This window comes from Amblyraja radiata, chromosome 25, assembly GCF_010909765.2.
Source record: "Amblyraja radiata isolate CabotCenter1 chromosome 25, sAmbRad1.1.pri, whole genome shotgun sequence".
NCBI lineage: Eukaryota > Metazoa > Chordata > Chondrichthyes > Rajiformes > Rajidae > Amblyraja > Amblyraja radiata.
The window spans coordinates 22,281,392-22,304,130 of record NC_045980.1 but is presented as its reverse complement, the minus strand read 5'-3'; the positions used below and the strand labels follow the sequence as shown (position 1 = coordinate 22,304,130).

General features: G+C 36.9%; 1 protein-coding gene across 1 annotated transcript in view; it reads right to left on the bottom strand.

Moving 5' to 3' along the window:
- pole (DNA polymerase epsilon, catalytic subunit) overlaps positions 1 to 22,739 on the bottom strand; it is a 109,882-nt gene that overhangs the window by 78,985 nt on the left and 8,158 nt on the right. Inside the window, exons 8-18 of the mRNA XM_033043398.1 lie at positions 21,951 to 22,031; positions 21,473 to 21,580; positions 20,581 to 20,691; positions 20,229 to 20,314; positions 19,784 to 19,903; positions 14,689 to 14,821; positions 12,901 to 13,014; positions 10,780 to 10,992; positions 8,807 to 8,914; positions 6,749 to 6,877; positions 6,162 to 6,264 (exon numbers count right to left, since the gene is read on the bottom strand). Of these exons, the coding sequence (XP_032899289.1) occupies positions 6,162 to 6,264; positions 6,749 to 6,877; positions 8,807 to 8,914; positions 10,780 to 10,992; positions 12,901 to 13,014; positions 14,689 to 14,821; positions 19,784 to 19,903; positions 20,229 to 20,314; positions 20,581 to 20,691; positions 21,473 to 21,580; positions 21,951 to 22,031 (1,306 nt within the window). The remainder of the gene's footprint in view (positions 1 to 6,161; positions 6,265 to 6,748; positions 6,878 to 8,806; positions 8,915 to 10,779; positions 10,993 to 12,900; positions 13,015 to 14,688; positions 14,822 to 19,783; positions 19,904 to 20,228; positions 20,315 to 20,580; positions 20,692 to 21,472; positions 21,581 to 21,950; positions 22,032 to 22,739) is intronic.

Genomic DNA, 22,739 nt, shown 5'->3' with positions numbered 1-22,739 from the left:
GATCCCGGAAAAGCTTTAAAGTATGCAGAGGATATCGTTAAGAAAACATCGGGGCAAGCTGCCGACAAGGAAGAAGATTTAACTTTTTACAGAGTTTTGAACTGATTAAAATGGCCGAGCTACCCAGACAATTATAAAGCTTATCTCGTTGGAATGTGTTATTCAGAGAGCTTGGTTATATTCAACCTTGGATGAAAAGCTCAAAGTTTAACCCCTTGGCACCTGCTTGTACGGTAGTTAACCCTTTGGTACCAGCTTGTATGATGTATGGTAGTTATAGAATGGGATATTATGTAAGAATCCTGGGTGGATATATATGGGAAAGTTTAGATTAGATTAAGATTGGATAAATTAGAGGGACATATATACTTATATAATCGTGTATATGTTGTGTTCTATATTTGTTTTGTTTTTTTATTCCTTATGTCTCTTTTTTCTCTCGGCTGTCACTAGCGCTGGTTTGATAAACTCATATAAGAAAAAACACTATATGAAACGGTATGTAACTTTTTATGAGGATTCACCAAGGGGGAGGAGCTCAATGTACAACAACATCACGGAGGTCTATACATTTTTTGCCATCGTTGATGGCTATTCGTCCTTAAGGTATCTTCCCTTAGATACCTTAATAGCACCTTTTTTTTTAAAGCACAATCAAGATTTTTATCTGTTTAATTTTTTTGAAAGTAATTGTGTATCACATTCTTTTTTTCTTTTTCTAAGGCACTTTACAAGAAGGAGATGCAATATAAATCTAATAAACCGGGATGACCACCCAAGTCCTAAAATTCTGAGGTATTTGTTTGCACCATATGATTCAGGAATATTACCTTGATTTACAATGCAAGACGATAGACAAATAAAGAATGGAGGAATTACATTTTGTAGTTGGAATATAAGGGGTGCCAACGAACCAATTAAGAGGGGTAAAATTTTTGCCCAACTAAAATCGTTGAAAAGCGACATAATGTTTTTGCAGGAGACACACATGAAACAACAAACACAAATAAGATTAAAGGCGAATTGGATAGGCCAAACATACTACTCCTCATTTACTTCTAAATCTAGGGGTACAGCTATTCTTATTAGGAAAGGTATTCCTTTTAAATTAAAGAATACCATATCAGATAAAGAGGGAAGATATATTATAGTTTCGGGTGAAATTTATGCAACCCCACTAACTTTGATAAATATTTATGCTCCGAATTTTGATAACCCCCACTTTTTTGATTAAATTATTGACATAATATCAGAGTTTAATTACCAAAATGTGATAATAGGGGGGGACTTTAACTGTGTTTTAGATTCATATCTAGATAAATCAGCAAAACAAAAGAAGAGTAATTTAAAATCTAAAACTAGCGAACTTCTAAATACATATATAAAAAATACTAATATAATAGATGTATGGAGATCTGCTAATCCAGTTGGAAGGGAATACTCGTTTTACTCTTCGGTGTATAAAACTTATTCAAGAATTGATTATTTTTTAGTGGATATGAAATTAATGCCATATACAAACAACCCAACATAATAATAATAATAATAAATTTTATATTTAATGGGCGCCTTTCATACAAAATCTCAAGGACACCTTACATAGTAATCGGAATAAAAACATATAATCGGAGTAAAACAAGTAATTAAAGACATCACAATGACACAAATTAAAAACAGAATTCAATCCAAAAACAGAAAATCAAAAACACAGTGTGACAAAAACACAGACATACCACATTAGTAGTATCTCAGATCACTCCCCGTTGACATTTTCAGTAAAATTTGAGGGAATGCCGGGTAAAAAATTTTTTTGGAGGTTTAATACACATATTTTAAATGACGTACAAGGCTATCAATATTTAAAACAACAAATGGAACTTTTTTTCGATACAAATGATATACCAGGTACTTTGCCTTCTTTATTATGGGAAACTTTTAAGGCATTTATGAGAGGAATTATAATTTCATATCAAAGTTTTCAAAATAAAAAGAATAAGACAGAACAATTGTTGTTAGAACAAGAAATCAGACAGTTAGAGTTGGATAATGTATTATGAAAATATATATTAGGCACTTTGGTGCCATATGACTGTACTTACTTCTAATAAAATAAAATATTTAAAAAAAAGAGTTGGATAATGCCAAAGATTCCACGACAGATAAACACAATAAGATAATATTACTGAAATTTAAACTTAATCGAATTTTGTCGGCAAGAGTAATAAGACTATTCCAAATTACAAAACAGGAACATTGAGTTTGGTGACAAACCACATAAGCTTTTAGCTCGCCAATTGAAAAAACAAGAAAAGGAAAATACTATAACCAAAATTAAATCAGAGAAAGGTAAATTACTAATACTACCTAAAGATATTAATAATAGATTTGCCCAATTTTACCAAAACTTATATACATCTAAAATTAAAATAGAAGATAGTAAAATAAAAAAAATTCTAGATAATTGTAATCTTCCAATACTGGACCTTTTGGAACAAGAGGAATTAGGAGCTCAAATTACAATCAAAGAAATAGGTGAAACAATAAAATCGCTGAAAAATGGTAAGACACCGGGACCAGATGGTTTTAATAATGAATTTTATAAAAAATTTCAGGAGATAACAACCCCTTATTTATTTAATTTATACTCCCATGCTTTTAAAGAAAACAAACTACCTGAAACACTAACAGAATCAACTATTACGCTTATTCCAAAAAAAGATAAAGATTTAGAAGATCCGGGCTCGTACAGAGCTATATCACTTTTAAATACAGATCAGAAAATTTTAGCAAAGATTTTAGCAAGAAGATTAAGCAAATATATTAGTAAATTGATAAACCCTGATCAAACGGGGTTTATACCTAAAAGATACTCATTTAATAATCTGAGACGCCTGTTTAATATAATGTACTCGCATAAAGTAGAGGAAGAAGATATATCAATTATTTCTTTGGATGCAGAGAAAGCATTTGATCAGGTAGAGTGGCAATACTTATATAAAGTACTACAAAAATTTAATATGGGAGAGAATTTTATAACATGGGTAAAATTATTATATGATAAACCGATGGCAAGAATTTTAACTAATAACATGTTATCTCAAAAATTTCAACTATCAAGGGGTAATAGGCAGGGATGTGCACTATCACCCCTGCTATTTGCCCTTATGATAGAACCCCTGGCTGAAAGTATAAGAATTCATCCGAATATTCAGGGCTATAATACCAGGGACTCAAAGAATAAAATCTCATTATATGCAGACGATATACTTTTATATATTACAAAGTCACAAACGAGCATACCAAATTTATTAAACTTAATAGAGGATTTTTTTCTGGATATAGAATAAACTGGAATAAAAGTGAAATCATGACATTAAAACCTCAAGAACCTACACACTTACTGAAGTTCCCCTTTAAAATCGCAACAGAAAAATTTAAATATTTGGGTATTCAGATTACTAGAAAATATAAAGCATTATTCAATGCTAATTTCATGCCTTTATTAAATAAACTTAATACGTTGATTAAATTTTGGAAAACACTTCCCTTATCATTATTAGGTAGAATAAATGCAATAAAAATGATCTTCCTACCACAATTACTATACCTATTTCAATCTATACCGGTATATATACCAAAATATTTAAAAAAAAATTAGACTCTAATATTACTAATTATATTTGGGACTATAGATCACATAGAATCACAAAAAAACACTTATGTAACCAAAAGAGGTCGGGGGACTTTCACTTCCGAATTTTATGTATTATTACTGGGCAGTGCATATTAAGAATATGATTTATTGGTTGGATAGTTCTACCCAACAGACAGAATGGATAAAAATGGAGAAGGAGGATTGCCATCCTTGTAATATAGGAACGATCCTCTTCTCCCCAAAAAAACAGAATAACACAATATATAAGAAGAACCCAATTATATATGGTACAATAAGAATTTGGAAACAAATAAAATTATCTTTAAAATTAAGAAATCTATCACTGTTAATGCCAATAGCGAATAACCCTTTATTTAAACCATCTCTTATTGATAAGACATATAACCAATGGGAAAGTCTCGGAATTAGAAGGATCGGGGATATGTACGAAATGGGAAACTTACTATCATTCCAACAACTACAATTAAAATTTAAATTGAAAAACAACCAATATTTTAAATATCTTCAGATTTGCGATTTCATGAAAAAATATATACAAGGATATCAAAAAGTAACTCCTGACTTATTGGAAGAAGCAATGAATATTGAAGCTGACTCACAAAAATTAATATCATATTTATATAATAGTATTCTAAATATAGACCTACCATCGACAGAGGTACTTAGAGAAGAGTGGGAACGGGAACTAATGATAAAAATTACGAAGGTTAAATGGGAAAAATACCTGATATATATTCACAAATGTTCAATTAATGTAAGACATAATCTAATTCAATTTAAAATTGTACATAGATTATATTATTCAAAAACAAGATTGAACAAATTTTATCCAAATATATCCGCCACTTGTGATAAATGTCTAGCCCAAAAGGCAACTATAACACACTCCTTAGTTTCCTGCATAAAACTTTATAGATTTTGGAATGATATTTTTGAAATATTTACAAAATTATTCAAGACAAGAATGGAACCTAATACTGAAATGATTATATTTGGCGTAATGGAAGATGGGAATAAATTGAACACATCTCAAAATCTATTCCTTAACTATGGTTTAATAATAGCAAAAAAATTAATTCTTAAATTTTGGAAGGGTACATCAATACCAACGCTTAAAATGTGGATTGCAAGTATGTTGGACACCGCTCATCTTGAGGAAATGCGATTCCTCCTAATGGATAAATCAGACCAATTCATAACGAGTTGGTCTCCATTCGTCGTTTTTTTGGAATCATATGGTGCAACACAATTGTAAAAAATAACTGTTTCAGGACTGGACGAGGGTTGGTCAAGATTATAAATAATGATCTCCTTTTCTTTTTTATTTTATTTTATTTTCTCTATTCTCTCTCTCAACTTTCTTCATTTACTCGTTTTCTTTTTTCACACACTATATATTTCACATCTTTCTATCCTTTACTATCTAACTTCTTTTTCTTATTCTAATCTTTTTTCAGTGTAACAAAAAAAAAAAAAAGAAGTTGTACATAAAATGTATTATGAAAATATATATTAGGCACTTTGGTGCCATATGACTGTACTTACTTCTAATAAAATAAAATATTTAAAAAAAACAAAAAAACACAAGCAACTGATTGTTGACTTGAGAAGAGAAAGGCTGAGGATCCACAAAACCGTCTTCATCAACAGGTCGGTGGTGGAGAGAGACAACAACTTAATGTTCGTTGGCATGCATACTTCTAAAGATCTGTCCTGGACCCCAGCACATTGATGCAATCATAAAGAAAGCCAATCACACCTCTTCTTCATTAGAAGATTCGGTATGTCGACAATTGCTCTTAAATTTTGACAGGTGTACGGTAGAAAGCACATTGACTGGTTGCATCACACTCTGGTTTAGCAACTCGAATACCCAAGAATGTAGGAAACTACAAAAAGAGGTGAACACAGCCCAGTCCGTCACAGTTACTGACCTCTCCACTATCAAAGAGATCTATTGGGGCACTGCCTCAAAAAGGTAGCCAGCATCTTCAAGAACCCACACCATTCTGGCCACAATCTCATTTTCACTCCTCCCATCTGGAAGAAGGTACAGGAGTCCAAAAACTATGACATCCAGGTTTAGGAACAGCTTCTTCCCAACAAACGTCAGACTATTGAACATCACGAACTCCAATAAACTACGGTGTATCTTTGTTGCAATAGGGGCTTCGGGCTTTGTTTTGCTTTGCACTAGATTTTTTTTAAAATTTTTAATTTTTATTATTTTGTTATCTGTTGAGTACTGTTTATAAACCTGATGTGCTGCTGCAGGTAAGAATGTATTTGTTCTATTTCCATGCACATGACAATTAAATACTCTTGAGCTGTGCTACTCTCATCTCTACTATGACAACTCCTTGTATCTGTTAAACAACGCGGTCTATGCAATATGACACAATGGCAAAGTAGTCAGATTATTGCAGGAATGAAAGGGATGGGGTGTCTATTGCTTACTCAGTTCTATGTATACAACTATACTCACTGAATTCTCCTCTCCAAGACCAGGTCATCTTGCGCTGGCAGTTTGCACCAGGTTTGTTGAAATCACAGGCTGCACAGGTAGCTTCATCCACCATGGCAGATGGCTGTAAACAGGATAATGGGCAGTGAGATAATTACCAATGGATACAAATTGAAATTTTACCCATCTTTAATGGATTACAGAATAATTATAACAAGCAAACCACATCTGCTGCAAAGCTAGTACTGGACTTAAATCTCTGGATAAGCAAACATTAATATTTAATCAGAAAATACCATACAGCTTACTTAGAGCTCAAATGTAAGTTATTAGAAACCAAAATATCTAAAATGAAGTTAGGTATTTATGAGGTATTCATTGGTTGAAATTAGCTCCAAGTAATCACCAGCGACTGGTCAGACAAAATCAATTGTCTGGAAGGAATTGAAGATGCTGGTTTAAACCGAAGATAGAGTTACTCCAGCTTTTTGTGTCTAGTACAGGTCAGAAGCTCTAAAGAATGATTTGATAATTGAACTCATAGGAAGACAGAATCCCTAATTCTTCCCCCGACTGAACTAAAGTCATCACGTCATCAATCCCAATACCTGTAAGCGGTTGGTCAGAATGATGTTTGGATACATTGCTGCAACATCCAAGTGGTAAATGAGGGGACATTCAATCCTGTTGGGAACTTCTTTCAAACAGTTCAGTTTCTTTTTAATCTCATCGCATACCTATAGTGAAGAAAACAAGCACATTTGAAATTAAGCACAAGCCACTCAGATATGATCACAATCAAATCTTCTTTCTGCTCCCAGCAGCATTGACAGTATTTAAAACTGCAATGATGCAAACGGTTCAAGTAAAGGATTTTCCAGTTAATTTTCACAACAGTCTGGTGTACAAAAGAATCATATAACAGAATTAGAGAAAAAGGAAATCTTGAGATTATTGCTTGTGTCATGTACAGGCAAGTATAGGAATGGGAAGATAGGACAATTGAATGCGTGGCTACAGAGCTGGCGCATGGTTGTGGACATGGGGGTAAGAACTCTGAGTCAGCATGTCCCTGCTAGGGTAAAATTACAGAACCTTGGAACAAAGGAAATTAAAGGTTTGATCAGAAATAAGGAGGAAAATGTGTCAGGTATTGATTGAATGCTTTATTGTCTATAGGGGATGTTGGAGAGAACTTAAAGGAAAATAGATCATGGCTTGAAGGATTAAGGAGAATTTCAAAACCTTTTGTATCTTTGAGACAAGAGGGCAACTAGGAAACAAGCAGGTCATCTGTGGGACAATAAGGGAAGTCAAATTTTGCAGCCAAGGATGAGCAGGATTCTAAATGAATATATCATTGGGAGAAGGACGGAAGAGTTGGAGAGGGTTACATCTATATTCTGGAAAAGTGTCCGAGTCAAGTTAAGGTATGAGAGAGACATGGGCACACATTAAGGTGGCAAAGTCTCCAGGGCTTGACAGCTTCCATCACAGGACACTGTGAAATAGGCGGGGAGATTGCGGAGGATCTAACAAAGAGGATAGAGTCTGGAGGTCATGGTACAGCTTTATAGAACTTTGATTTGGTTGCATTCGGATAATTGTGTGTAGTTATGGTCACCCCATTCCAGGAAGGATGGGGAAGCTTTAGAGGTGGTGCAGAGATGGTTTACCAGAATGCTGTTTGGCATTATCTACGAGGAGAAGTTGGACAGACTTGGATTGTTTTTTCTGGAACATAGGAGGTTGCGATGAAGCTTACAAAATTATGGGAGGTTAAGGTGGGGTAGATATTCAGAACATTTTCCCAGGGTAGAAATGTCATGGGCTAGAAGGCAGAGAGCGGGTGGTTGGTAGTTTTTTTTGTTTTTGCAGACTAATGGGTGCCTGTAACGTGCTGCCAGGGATGGTGGTGTACACACGGATGCGACTGTGGCACATATGAGGCTTTCAGCTACACAAATGGATATGCAGAGAATGAAGGGGTACGGATCAGAGATTAGTTTAACTTGGCATCACGTTCAGCGTGGACATTGTGGCTGAAGGTCCTGTTCCCATACTGTATTATTACTTTATGTTATGTTAACTCTTCGCTCAGCAGCACAGTTGGAGTACCTTCCCCAGAAGGACTGCAGCAGTTCAAGACAACAGCTCATCACCAACTTCACAAGGTCATGTTTTGGGCAATAAAGACGCCACCTTGTCGGTATTGCCTAAATCCCAGCGTGGGGTAAAAGTAAATAAATGAAAGAAAGCAGTTCAATACGAGGATAAATTGGCTGATAAAATTATTTCCAGGAATGTATTACCAGAATAGCAGATAGGGTTAAGCAGAAATAAAAGCTGCAATAACATAGTTTTGCCCCCAGAGATTTGATGGTTGAGGAATGTTGACCCACAAGACCAAGGAATTGGTCATCTGGCTGGTAAATCAAGAACAGGAATGTAATTTCAGAATTCAAATTATTTTAATTTTAAATAAATTAAAATAAATTTGGACAAAGGTATTTTAGGAACATGAAACACACAATCACAAAACAAACAGAAAATACGTCAAAATGGAAGTAAAAACTTGCATGCCCAAACATTTACTCAAATGGAAGCTGAAATTGAAATATTAAATTCTTCCCTGTACCCACAATAGAGACAATTCTACTCTTTACCTCTTGGAAGTTGGTGATCTGCTCCATTGGAAGCTTCTCCTCCTCCTCGATGGCATGTTGCATCGTGCACTCCACTCTCTGCAGCAGAAAGTCAAAAGCCGATGGATTCTGAAAGGCATCAAGGAAAAAAAAAAAATCAACAATTCCCACAGCCTCAATTTCTATGAAGTCTAGATTAAATTCCAAAGTAGTACTGATTTCTTTATTCATAACATTTATGTAAAAATAACAGAACACTTAAGATAATATTGAATGTTATATGCTCAGTGTTATATCTTTGCACTAAACGTTGTACCCTTTAGAGACACAAAAAGCTGGAGTAACTCAGCGGGACAGGCAGCATCTCTGGAGAGAAGGAATGGGTGACGTTTCGGGTCGAGACCCTCATGAGTTACTCCAGCTTTTTTTTTTTACTATCTTCGGTTTAAACCAGCATCTGCAGTTCCTTCTTACACGTTGTACCCTTAATCCTTTATATGCGCACTGTGGAAGACTTGATTGTATTTATGTATAGTCTTTTCATTGACTGCATAGCACACAACCAAACCCTTTACACTGTTCCTCAGTGGACGTGACAATAATAAAATAAGGTAAACTAAACCACACCAATTAGTTTCCCTCCATGGGTGAGATAGCAAATATCGGTCCTTTCCAGAAATCTGGAAACAACAGAACTCCTGACTGAACCACCACCATATAGGCAAGATTCTCATAGATGGCAGGTGGGTTGGAAAGGACAAGAGTCTTCCCCCTAATTCTGCTTAGATGCCATTCAAAATTCTGACTGCCAATCAATAATTGGGCCCTAAATACCTCTCTCTCGTATGGCGGCTCTTCAGTTTAGTTTAGATTCAGCATAGAAACAGTCTCTTTGGGCTAATGAGGTCACACCGCCCATCGATCACCTGTTCACACTAGTTCTATGTGATACTCCCACTTTCTCATCCACTCTCTACACACATCTTTGGGATATATGAGGAAAGTGGAGAACACGGAGGTAGGGAGAACATGCAAACTCCACACAGACAACGCCCAATGTCAGGATCGAAACCAGACCTCTGACGCTGAGAGACAGCGGCTCTATCAGCCGCGCCACTACGTTCATCAGTATAAAAATATACTGAAGCAGAAAAGTTGAATATTGAAGTAACACTTCTGAATTTATTCGAATCTTGGAGCTCTAAACAAGTCATAAATTTTATTTATGACTGCAACTAATGTTTATACTCTAGTCAATGTAGTCGGAGGCCATATTTTCAAGTATGAGGCACAATAAGACCAGTTTGCCTATCAGCAGTAATCCTGTTGAAGAATGTCAGAATATATTGAATTATGCATTCTCAAGTAGGCAAGTACCTCCAAAAGCTTAAGCATCAAGAAGCATTGACTCAGAAAATCCCCCAGATGTGGGAAGAGCCTCTCCCTTCAGCTTCACACAGATCCTTTTATTAGTGCTTGCACTTGAAACCAAGCTTCTGTTTGAACTCGAACAACCTAGAAACGTTGTCCAAGATTCCAGTGCTGCACTAAAGAGCCAAAAGGACTGCTCCCACTGGGAGATAAACTCTGTGGAGTAATGCCACCTCAATGCCTTGTCAGTTGGCTATAGGGGGAAAAATGGGACAAAGCACATAGTATCAATGTGCCCTGGAACTCCTGGGATAAATAATGCCAGCCAGGCAATAAGAGTATTTACTCCAAGCCCACCAACTTTACACAGTTGGTAGAATTTAAGAATAAGAAAACCTATTAGCAAAAATAAATTGGAACTTACTGTAACCCACTTCTAACCATCCCATTTCATGTATACCCATACCATATAATGTATATTTTACAATATCTGAAGATAAAGTGCAACATACAACCAACAGTTTACCCTACTCCTTTGAAATCTTAAGATACCAGATGAACCCCAAAATGTTTGGATGTGCATGTCTTGAGTAATAACAGCAGCATTCATTTTCAATACACACCATTTTAAATCGGCATGGTATGTCACTGCGAAAAACTCCTGATTCCAAAGCCTCAACGTGTCCTCCCACATATGTCTCCGAGTCAAGAACATGACCATCATTTGTCAGCTTATTAAAGACCTGTTCCTGCTTGTTTGGGAAGATGATGTTGGCGTGAAAGGCCTGGACCATAAGCAATGCTTCACAAAGTGTTCCAGACCCCTTTCTTAACACCTGAGACATAAAGAAGAACGTATTACCAAGTGAAGAAATGCATTCAATTACATGTCAAAATTAAGTTGCCCTCCTGAAAAGTACAAACAGATTTCTTCATGAAAATAATTAAATTAAACCCTATTTTACTTTACTGCCATTACAAAACCTTGGTGCCACCTTGTGGCAGGAATTGTGCATTGAAAAACTGAGCTAAGTCAAGTCAAATTCAAGCCACATCCCTGTACTCTCATAACCACCACTCATCGTCACTGTTGACCTCAACTCCACTTATTCACTTTACTCCCAGACATTAAATAAAATTACAAAGTATGTCATTTTAAATATTTCAGTTTGCCCAGTGTCCAGTTTAATTGGGAATTTAGTGCATTTTTACTGATCTTCCCATGATAAAGTACCTCTGATCTGCTTTGGAAGCAATTAAAAAAATTATGCCCTTCTCTACCTCAACACCAATGCCAGAGCATGGTTTCTCTATTCCATTTTTTCATACTGCTTGATCATTTTAAATACACAAATCAGATATACATTCAACAAGCAAAAACTTTCACTGAGAGAGGAGACATTATGAGCCCCTCGAAGTTCTGTGGGTAGCCTGGCACACTGTCAAACACCTGCAGGGCTGCAGTTTTTAAGTTTATTTTTATTAGTGCGTTCTACCTTTCTCTGTGATCATAAGCTAACTTGCAGGCAAGCGGTGGTAAGCTTAATCTTCCACTCACAGGCAATAACTACTCTCCAACTTGACCAAACTGATGCTTGAACAATCCACCAGCACCATTCCTTGAACTGTTGGTTTTGCTGAATTTACCCTGACCAGATTATTCAAAATTCTTAAACAATCAAATAATTAAACTGAGAGCACGTCCACATCAAGTTATAATCGATACTTGCATTTTTTTTAAATTGATTGATAATGTTTTAATGCATGTATTTATAATTTGGGTAGAGAGTTAAATTTAACTTATTTAACTTATTTAACAAGGTGTCCTTGAGATGTCTGAAAGGCACCCATTAAATAAAATTTATTATTATTATTATTTAAAAAAATAGAATTGAAAAAAACCCAATAGATCACATTACCTCAATCATTGAACATTGTTTTGGTATAAATATTGTGTTTCAAACTTCATCCCTGCCTTGATCTAAAAGTGTAAATAGTCCAGTCCTAGTCCAACTCATTTTGCCCATCTTCAATCTGTTCCATGTCTCATGTTCCAAGTTTCATGCCTCACCAAGTTTAAGTTGCCAAAATAAATATGTCATTATCTTAACCTAGGTCTCTAGCTATCTCTTATTACAATGGTAACAACAAGCCCTTCTTCCCACTATTGAGGGTGTGGATGTCACGTAAGATGTTTTAGAGAGCACCAATATTTTTCATCTCACGAGAACCAGTTGGCCATTGTCTTGTTGCTTTAATATATCAGGCCTGAGTGCCAGCACAGCCAGGCAACACCCCAGTGAGAATAACGAGAATGGCAACTCGCAACATTGTTCCTTCTTTAATAAATATCTAAGTTTAGTATATGATTTCATTGTTATTGATGGTTTCTTGAAACATTGGTCCATCAATCAATACCCTGAGATTTACGTTTAATCAAGTTGCATCTTCCCCTTATATTTCCTTGGATTCTCCGAGTACTTTACAGGGCACAAATCATCATCTATGTGGCTCCACATCTCCAAAGGCTACCACACTGTCACCTCAAATAACACCATTAAATAAACCTGTTGGTTGCCTTGAATCATTATTAGAATCCCATACCAAAAATTAGTGTCAGAATTCAATCACTAAGAATAGTAATCACTTCTCGCATAAAAGCCCAATAACCCCACACTCCTCCCAGAACCGTACATATCAAGAACTAAATTTAAAAAACAGTCCTCCAGGTTTTGTGCACCTACCTCATCAGGTTCCATAGGAATGATTGTGCACAAAGCAAAAATGAAAGGATGTACGTATTTCATGTACATGTAATAAGTAGCGACAGCATCGGACACTGAGTAAGTAGCTAATGTCTGAAACAGAAAAAATAAAGGCATTGATATTCCAGAAATTGTGAGGATAGGCCATGTACTTTCATCCTAAATTTATCGATTTTAAAAGGAACCATTTTAGGGTAGATAGGAGTTTCGCTATCCAACAAGAAACAGAGTAAGCTTAAATTAATGGTACACAAAAAAAGCTGGAGAAACTCAGCGGGTGCAGCAGCATCTATGGAGCGAAGGAAAAAGGCAACGTTTTGGGCCGAAACGTTGCCTTTTTCCTTCGCTCCATAGATGCTGCTGCACCCGCTGAGTTTCTCCAGCTTTTTTGTGTACCTTCGATTTTCCAGCATCTGCAGTTCCTTCTTAAAAGCTTAAATTAATGTTTATCTGATTCACAAGGTGTAATAAGTGGCCATAGAGTAATAAAATACTACAAAATGAAAACAAGCACTTCAGTCCGACTTGTCCACCCTGACCTAGATGCCCATCTCCCTTAATCCTATTTTTCTGCATTTGGTCCATTCCTTTCCTATCCATGTTACCTGCCTAATGCTTTTTCAAAGCTGTGACTGTATCTGTCCGTGCCACCTTCCCTGGCAGCCTGTTCCATACACCACCACGTGTGTGGATAAACCTGCCCCTCGGTACCCTTTAAACTTTACCCCTCTCACCTTTGCCCTATCTAGTTTTAGACTTCCCCACCCTTGGAAAAAGACTGTGCCTATCGACCTTTATCTATACCCCTCATAATTATCTAAACCTCTGTAAGATCACCCCTTAGCCCTCATTTGCATTCCAACAAGAACATATCTCGTCTCATATCTGCAATGGTATGGCATGGGTTCGGTGTAGGGGGCACACTTTTTGTAAATGATGGACAAAGTCATGCACAGTCTGAATGCTACATTTGCTGATGACACAAAGATAGATCAGAAACTAAGTAGTTAGGATGACATAAATAGGATAACAATGGATAGATAGATTAAGTTGATGGGCGAAAATCTGGCAAATGGAGAATATGAGAAGTCCGTTTTTGGCAGGGAAAAAAACTAAATGGTAAGAGATTATAGACCTCTGCAATACAAGCCATTGTCAATTCACTCACCAAAGCATGTGACAGAAAGCACTTCATACCTAATATCTGAAAACCACAGGCTCTCTACCAAGGATTGCCAGACTGTTATAGTGGTAGCACTATTGGTAGCACCAGTGGTAGCTTTTGATCAATTGAATTCAATCTCTGATTTCATCTCTTGTACTGGGCTGCTTCTAACTCGTCTTCCCGAACTTGTCTCTGCTCCAGCTCTGCTTCACCTAGACTTCTGCACCAACACATTATGGATTATAACCATCCCCAACCCCTTTCTGTAAGGACTAACTTATTTTTTGGAGTTCTTCTGAGTCCATCACATTTTTTTCTGAAAATTCCATTGCCGAGCCCAAAGGCATTACCTTGTCTAGGATTAAGCGTATCGGCTCAATTTCCGATGCTTCCATTCTGATACTCACACATCGACACCAAGCATCTCATCTCAGAAAGTATTTCCATCACATCTTTGCTTCTCAGCATACCATTACTTTTGAAACACTTTAGCTAATTTTTCCAACTCTTCAAGTTTCACCACATTCTGATGCTTGCAACCACAACACAATCAACTAAAGCAAGCTTTTAAGCCCCTTTTAATATATTTCTGCTGTCGTTACCTGGGGCTCCTCAGTTGCCATTCGACACATTTCCTCTGGATCCAACTCCACAGGGTCATATCCAAGTTTAGCCTTGGCTGCAGCCTTCAAGTTCTGACTACCCACAGGCAGGTAACTGTCTCGTTTCACCCATCTGAGATGAAAAGAACATCCAAAATAAAGACATTCAGTCCAACCCAAGTTAAGATAGAAACAGAAACCACTGTCATATAATAACGAGCAAAGAATACAGGCAAGCTCAAGCATTTGTTCACAGCATTCACTGGAGCAGCAGTCCCCATTCCATTGGTGTTCCAGCATTGGTCATTCTCAGATTTCTACATCAATTTAGTCCTAAACAAGTTCACTTTAGGAAGTCTGGTCAAGGGTTTACTTTTTATCTGTACAACTTATGTTTATACCAGTACCTTAACATTGCAAAACACACTGAGTATTTGTAAACAGGTATTAGGGTAAATGATCAACAACTCTCAAAGGAAGTTTTATAAAACAGTCATAAAAGTAGGAAAGAGCATGGAATTTAAGACGTTCAACAGCCAAGGCATTGCTGCCATTTGCGCAGCAATTCAAATCAGAGATGATACCAGGCATGATCTCGCTCAGGTATCAAGGTATTGGAGCTCTATCTTGTGGATCACGAATTTGTGAACTGTGTTTGCACCTGTTTAAAAATTACATTCAGTATGCAGTTGAGGGCTGCTGGTTTCGATGATGCCACTGGTTTATTGGTTTAGGTGCAAGTCAGATGTTCTGCCTCATGCATTGGTCAATCTTCTAGACACACAGTCTCAGAATACAAATTGTAATAATTACTTTAGCTGGGTATTAGGCTTCAGTAACTGGAATTTGTAAATAAACTGCTTGCTCTCTCAGAAATCCACACAATGATTTAGAATGATTGTCATTATGTTAGCTTCATTTGAGCATTATATAGTTATTTTATTACTAGTCTCAAAGGAGAATACGATTTGCTTGGCAAAGCTGCCATACTTACTGCTGTTCAACAGCTTAGTGGGTGATCACACACCCGTCTCAAAGAGTATCATTGAATGACAACGCTAATTGTAGCTTTCCCCTCTACATTTGATAATAGCCCTTCGGACTACTTGGACACATCTCTCCTCAAAACTATGTATTTTGGGGGTGGGATTGATGTTATAAGGAGGTACCAGAATGCAGTCTGCAAACTAAATTCTATAGATACGAGTTGGCTTCCATTACCACATACCAGGTCCTCAGTAATCCTTTGTTCTACAAACAAGATGTGAACTGCGATGATAGTTGTAGTGTTTCTTAAGTCTTTCATCATTCTGACACATGGTAGTTTGAAGAAGTCGTTCACAACTCCATGATAGTATTTTGGGAAGTGTGCAAATGAATTAGTTCCTACAACTTGCCTTGGCTTAGATACATAGAAAATAGGTGCAGGATTAGGCCATTCGGCCCTTCGAGCCAGCACCGCCATTCAATGTGATCAAAGGTTGTATGTCAGCAGCCAGCATTTCTTTTTTGGTTGTGCATTTCCATACTTTTGGTACACTAAGCATATTGACACTTTTTTTTTCCATATACAGCTGATCACACATTCCACTCTATGTACATGTAGTCTTCAAATTTGTCCCAGAGTAATTGTTCCTCCACCATTTTGAATGATGATTCTGGATCCAGTCAGCCAAATACAATCTTTCCATGAGAAGACATCTTGAACTGATCAATGACACCTTAGAGCTGATTATGTTCATTTCATCTTTTGAAGCCATTCTTGAATCCTTCTTCATAGAGCATCTGCAACTGCTCATCTTTGTCAGCCTTCTTTGTTAGTTTTGTTGTCACGTTAACAAAATGACCTATCTACCAATCCAGATCTCTTTTGTCTCAAGATATCAGTGATGGCAAGTAAGATAGCGTATCTATTGAAATGAAACATTCATTTCAAAGTGAAATCATAATCCCGGAGTCTCAAGATAAATTTTTGCAGTCTTGTGGTCACCCTCTTTTGTACATTTGCTCTTAGCAGTTTATACTTCCACCATGAATTCACTTCTGCAGGGAGGTGTGGAAATCCTAAAACTATATATGACCTTATATTTCTGCAACATGAGCACTAAAGGGCCTGTCCCACCAGCATGAGACTGCATGCAGCGAGCGCGACCTAACGTGGTCGCTTGAGCCGTACGGCCTCGCGGGGCCGGTCCCACTTCGATCGCCGGAGCCGTATGGAGTTGTGCGGGGCTGGTCCCGACATCACGCGGGGCTCCGAAAAACTGACACTGTCCAAAAATCCCACATGGCGACGGCCTGTCAGCCGGCAGCCGCATTGAGGCCGTTAGCAGCACCTCGACGGGCGTACACAGCGGCTCGACGCCGTACGCAGCATCTTGACGACATACACCTAGGGCGTGGCGTTGAGCGATGGCGTCACCGCCCGGCGTGCCATTGCGTGATGACGTAACCGCCCGACGTCCAAATTCAATCAGCCCGCCCTAGGTGTATGTTGGTGTGTTTTTGTTTATTTTATCTGCTCCATTCAGTAGAATGATCCGTGAAAGGGACAACATACCAACTGAATACATGAAAAGAAAAAACAATGAACAGCTAAAACAGGGTAAAAAAATGTTTAACTACATGTCTTAAGAGTCTATTAAACAAATGCAAATCCCTTTTCTTATCAATAAACGTGGCTCCCAGTAGCTCAAGCGCTTCAATTCGACCAGCTGATTGGTGAGTATGATGTCGGGACCAGCCCCGCACACCTCCAGACGGCTCCGCGGTTGGAAGTGGGACCGGCCCCGCGAGGCCGTACGCCTCAAGCCACCACATTTGGTCGCGCTAGACGCATGCAATCGCATGCTGGTGGGACAGGCCCTTTGCGATTTGAATTCTATCAACATGGTTGCTTGCACATTGACTGCTCCCATGCTTTGAGGCATCTACCTGTGAACCTACATTCTTAATTGCAGTACATTTAGTTTGCCTCAGGCACATCATGTCCTTGCGTCTGTTAATGAAATAATTTACTGATCAGGACAAAGTGCTGGTCAGGCAGCTTCTTTGGAGAACATGGATGGGAGAGTGTCAGGTCGAGACCCTTCTTTAGACACTTTTATCAATTTGTTGTTAACCAGCATCTGTTGTTTTTTATTTCTATAATTTACATCACATTTGTGCTAGTGCTTTAGTATTTTCATCTCAGCGATTTACATCTCACTGATCATTTCCTAGGCCTGACTCTTCCCAAAAGTTTGAAAAAATGGCAATTGTGAACTTTGACATCCCCTCAAGATCAGGGTGTTATCCACTGATCTCTTGTATCATTTTAGTCTCATCTGTGAAATATGCCCTGGATTACTCCAAGGCAAACAAGTGGATCTTATTTCATATATCATCCAAATAATGTGTTACATGTTGCAACATTGAAGCTTTCTCACCAGTTTAAATTCCAATAACCATTCCTGACATCAATTTTGCTGAAACCTTTACTATTTGCCTGTGCTGTAACCATTTTTACCAGATTTGAGGGTAGGTAGCTTATCGTATTAGTAGTTTACATATTCAAGTTTATGAATCTCAGCATTTCTTTAACTATTCACTTGGCTTCTCTTCCCCACATACTGGAGTTTACCTTGTGAATAGGTTGAGTGACTTTGATTGTATCTCTTTAAGCTCCATTCCTTTCCAAGCACTCTCTTAAATTTGCCTGGTATATTGTTCAGGAGTGGGAAAACACGGGTTTAATTTAGGATGTTGATGATATGCAAGGTTCAAAGCAACTAAAGGTTTCATCAAAATACTCTTGGTATATTTGGCTTAGAACTATTTTGCTTCTTCTTGAAGGGCACTTTTCAATGAGCATATGGATTTCATTTCCCAACACTGTCTTCAATATTCTTCAATTCCAGCTTCCCAGATTCTTTCACCTGTGATGTAGAACAGACTGTTAACATTGTATACAACCCTATGTTCATTCTTGCAATTTGGGTGCATCCAAGGTGGAATTATATCTCTATATTCCGTCTGCACCACATAGCTTTGTCTCTAGACATTCTTTCCAGTTTAACGATGGTCTATCGGCACAATCCGAGTAACATAATGTTAAAGGAGGTTCCATATCCATTGTGAACTTGGTTGTGGCTTGGTTCTTTGGATTGTTGTGTGGATATCATTTCACTGGAAACTGCAATATGCATTTGTACAGTTCCAATGTTTAGAGTTTCCTCAAATTCTATTGTCTTTGAAATGGAAACTTTGACCATTTCTTTTCTGTTCGTCCTTTTACTCGTGTGGGTATGGTTCAATGTTTGCACTTTTCATTTACACATCTTCTTCCAATAGTTGAGTTTTCTACATGATTTGCAGTTTGTAAATATATATGACCATTTTTTTCTGTAGACCTATGGCCACCTACAGCTTCTAGAGCTTTCTTGCAGTCTGGTTTTCCTTTCTTTTGATTCTCTTGTATACCTGCATTATCTCAACTTCATTTTCCAGCTCAGATGAAAGGTTCTGCTGTGCCGTCAACATCTTCAACTGTTTACGTGGACATGGCCTGAGATAAATGAGCTCCTCTTTCCTGATCAAACTTCATAGCAAGGGTAACTCAGTCCCAAGTGAGTTGATCAACCAATCCCATATACAGCGACATCATCATGCGTTACAGAAAACAAAGGAATGTAAATTTCCTTTCATATTTTAACATTCTGATCATTATCCACAAAGTTATTGCTCCCTCAGTTCGTCAAGTGCTTGAACTGTACAATCATCATGGTCATCTTTTACAAACATAGTATTCTCAATTGCCACTCTTGCTATTCCCAGAGTTTTATTTCTGATACTGAGACACTGCTCACAAAAATATTAGAGATTAAAACTATTGGAGATTAGAAATATTAGAGATTTTTAAACCTAGGCTACAATTTTGATTGAAGTCAATGCATAAGGAATGGGCTACTTAAAGCAACATGAAAGCATGCAAATAAGTCTTTGGAAAAAAAATTGATTTTAATTATACTGACTGTCAATAAAGGGAAATTCATTCAGTCTTACGAAACAACTTTAATCGTTCTTTATTTACCGTTAAAGATCCCAAATCACGTACCTGTAGCAGTCCATGTGAATGCTTTGACTGGCTTTGAATTCACCCTGACTATCCTTCTGAAAGCCAATCTCTTGGTACATGTTCAATCCATGCACCGCTGCTCGTGTCTCAACAAAAGGCCTGGAAAACAGACAAAATTACAATTCTGACCTCTTTTTCTATCCTGGTGCAAAAGAGATCAATGCATTTTGCGTTAATAAGGCAATTTGCTTCTCAAATCATTAAAATAGTGATTGCTATGTTATTTCACAATCTTCTTTGAACCATCAATGTCTAGATGCAAGTGTGTCAATATCTAAGAAGACAAAATAAGGCTAATCCTAATGCAGAGTTGCAAAAGGCCAGACATATTAATTCACTATGCATACGTGAAAAAAATCCATTGTTCCAAAATCTAAAGTTGCATTACAATGACTGCATTATGATTAATAAACAAATCACTCACCAATCAAAAGAGTCACCATTATATGTCACAAATATGTTAGGTTTACTCTCTTGGACGTGATCAAACCATCTCCGAATTAAGCTTGCCTAAACCAAAATAGAAGGTAAAAGATCAGTGACAACATTTACAAAAACAAGTCTTTTTATTGAGACTTTAGCAAAGTATAACAAACAGAAAATGTTATTGAGACTTTAGCAAAGTGTAGCAAACAGAAAATGTACCTTTGAAATGAGAGGCCATTCTCAAATGGTATCACATTGTACAGCTCAACTTGCGAAAAGCACCAAATCGTTCAACATAAATCTTAAAAATAGCAGATTAATCAATCATCGGATAAACAAATTTCACTCACTTCATCTGGCTCATTAAACACACAAAAGGGACCCTCATATTCTGGTTTTGGTGTGAACTCAAAATCCTCAATATCTTCAGATACAATTTCTCTGTTTGTAATCAAATAGCCCTGAAAATAGAGAACAAACATTTACATACTTAGGTAAATTGAAATTGCACATTAATATGATGCAGCTAATAAGATTCCAACAACATGCATTTTCTGATATATAAACAACTTCAATATGAGAAATATTCTACGACATGTTATGAGCATAAGAATGGGATTAGGTTTATTATTATCACATGCACAGAGGTAAGCTTTTTTACAAAGAAAATGGCGAGAGCATTAATATAGGGAGGAAAGTGGGGAACTGAGCCAAACCAACTCAAGCTACAGCTGACAACTTTAGAGGAATGAGTCGGAGATCAAAGTTGGGAAAGAAAAGAGAATTGCATCTAAAGCTGTCCACAATAAAAGATTTGCACTATTGGAGTGACGATAAAGGAATATTAAAGCATTATATTACTGAGAGGTAAACAAAAAAGTAACAGAGCTGGTGGCTGAGTGGGTCTTGGTGTGGAATAGATTATATCAGAAGATTGATTAAGTGGAGGATGGGAATTGTCCAAGATGGGGGGTCAAAGAGAATGATTTCCATCTTTCCAAACCTTAACTGGACTCCAAACACAATGGAATATTCACTATGGTTCTGACTGTTGGAAAGAGATTAATCTGTCTTTTCCTCATTTCATTATTATTCAGTATATTCTCCAAGGCACATTGCAGAGTTGATATCAAATTTAAGGAAAATGCAACAATGTTTTCTAAAGATTCTATAAAATAATCTTCTTATTCTAAATGTTAATATTGTCAGTTATCACTTTTCGTTACAAATATAGAAACAAACCTGTCCATCAATCATGTAGGAAATCATCATGATCTGATCATTTTCAGCATCTGGAAATTTTAATGGTAGTTTTGTGGTTTCAATATCAAAAGCCAAAACAACAGGATCCTGGGGAAAAAAAAAAATAATTTGTAATTAAAAAAAAAACCCCATCCATATAATGAACAAATTATCCAAACTAAAGGACAAATAAAAATATAAAACTTTGGGTTCTTTAATTTACAATTGACTAATTTTACAAAACAAATCTCTAACATGAAACAACATTGTTGCAAATTAGAAATGTACTTTACTCCAAAATAATGCTGAATCTTGTCTGGGGATAACCACACATTTACAGTTAATCTGTATCATTCAGTGAGAAGAAAAACTTGTTCCAAAAACCTGTTAGTGGTTTATTAAAAATAAATAACATGGCTAATTGATGGTGGAAATAACTGTAAAATCGGGTTAAACCATGTAGTTATCCATTACTTACTGGTCGTTCAACTAAGTCATCCCTACGCACAATTTCAGGAGGATAAATGCCACCACGGATTCGAATGTTGTACCAATGTGCCTAGAAAGAAAGAAAAATGAAAATCCATGGCTGTCTTCTGTTGCAAAAAAGTACCAGATCACCTTAATATTCAGAAAATAAAAATTAATAGGTTTTGTTAAATGCAATGAGATTGAAACTGCAGAAAATGAACCATATTACAGAACAACTTGAATACAATGATGTTTAAGAAAGAACTGCAGATGCTAGAAAAATCGAAGGTAGACAAAAATGCTGGAGAAACTCAGCGGGTGAGGTGCTGCCTCACCCGCTGAGTTTCTCCAGCATTTTTGTCTACCTTTGAATACAATGATGATAACTTTTCATCTCTTGGTAAGCACAGCCACTTTTAATAGCCACGGCTACAATTTCAGAGAAGTCACCAGCAAAATATGTGTAACTATTCCAAATAATCTGTCTGAAGATTAAAAGACTACTGCAGCCTTAACCTTAAATGTACAGTCAAGCCACGTATACTCAAGTTCCATTAATATTGCAATGGAGCTTCAGCCATAGATATTCTTTCACACAGCTCCTCACCAATCAGCGATCAAACTGGAGGGTCTGAATAGTGGATACATAACCAGCTAACCCCTTGATTGGAAAAGGCACAAGATCCAGAAATACACCAGCAATGGATTGAATGCAATAGAATTGGGAGCAATTATGAACCAGGTTAGGTTTCAGATTTAATTAACAGCTTTCCATTATCACAGAGAAAGACTTGAC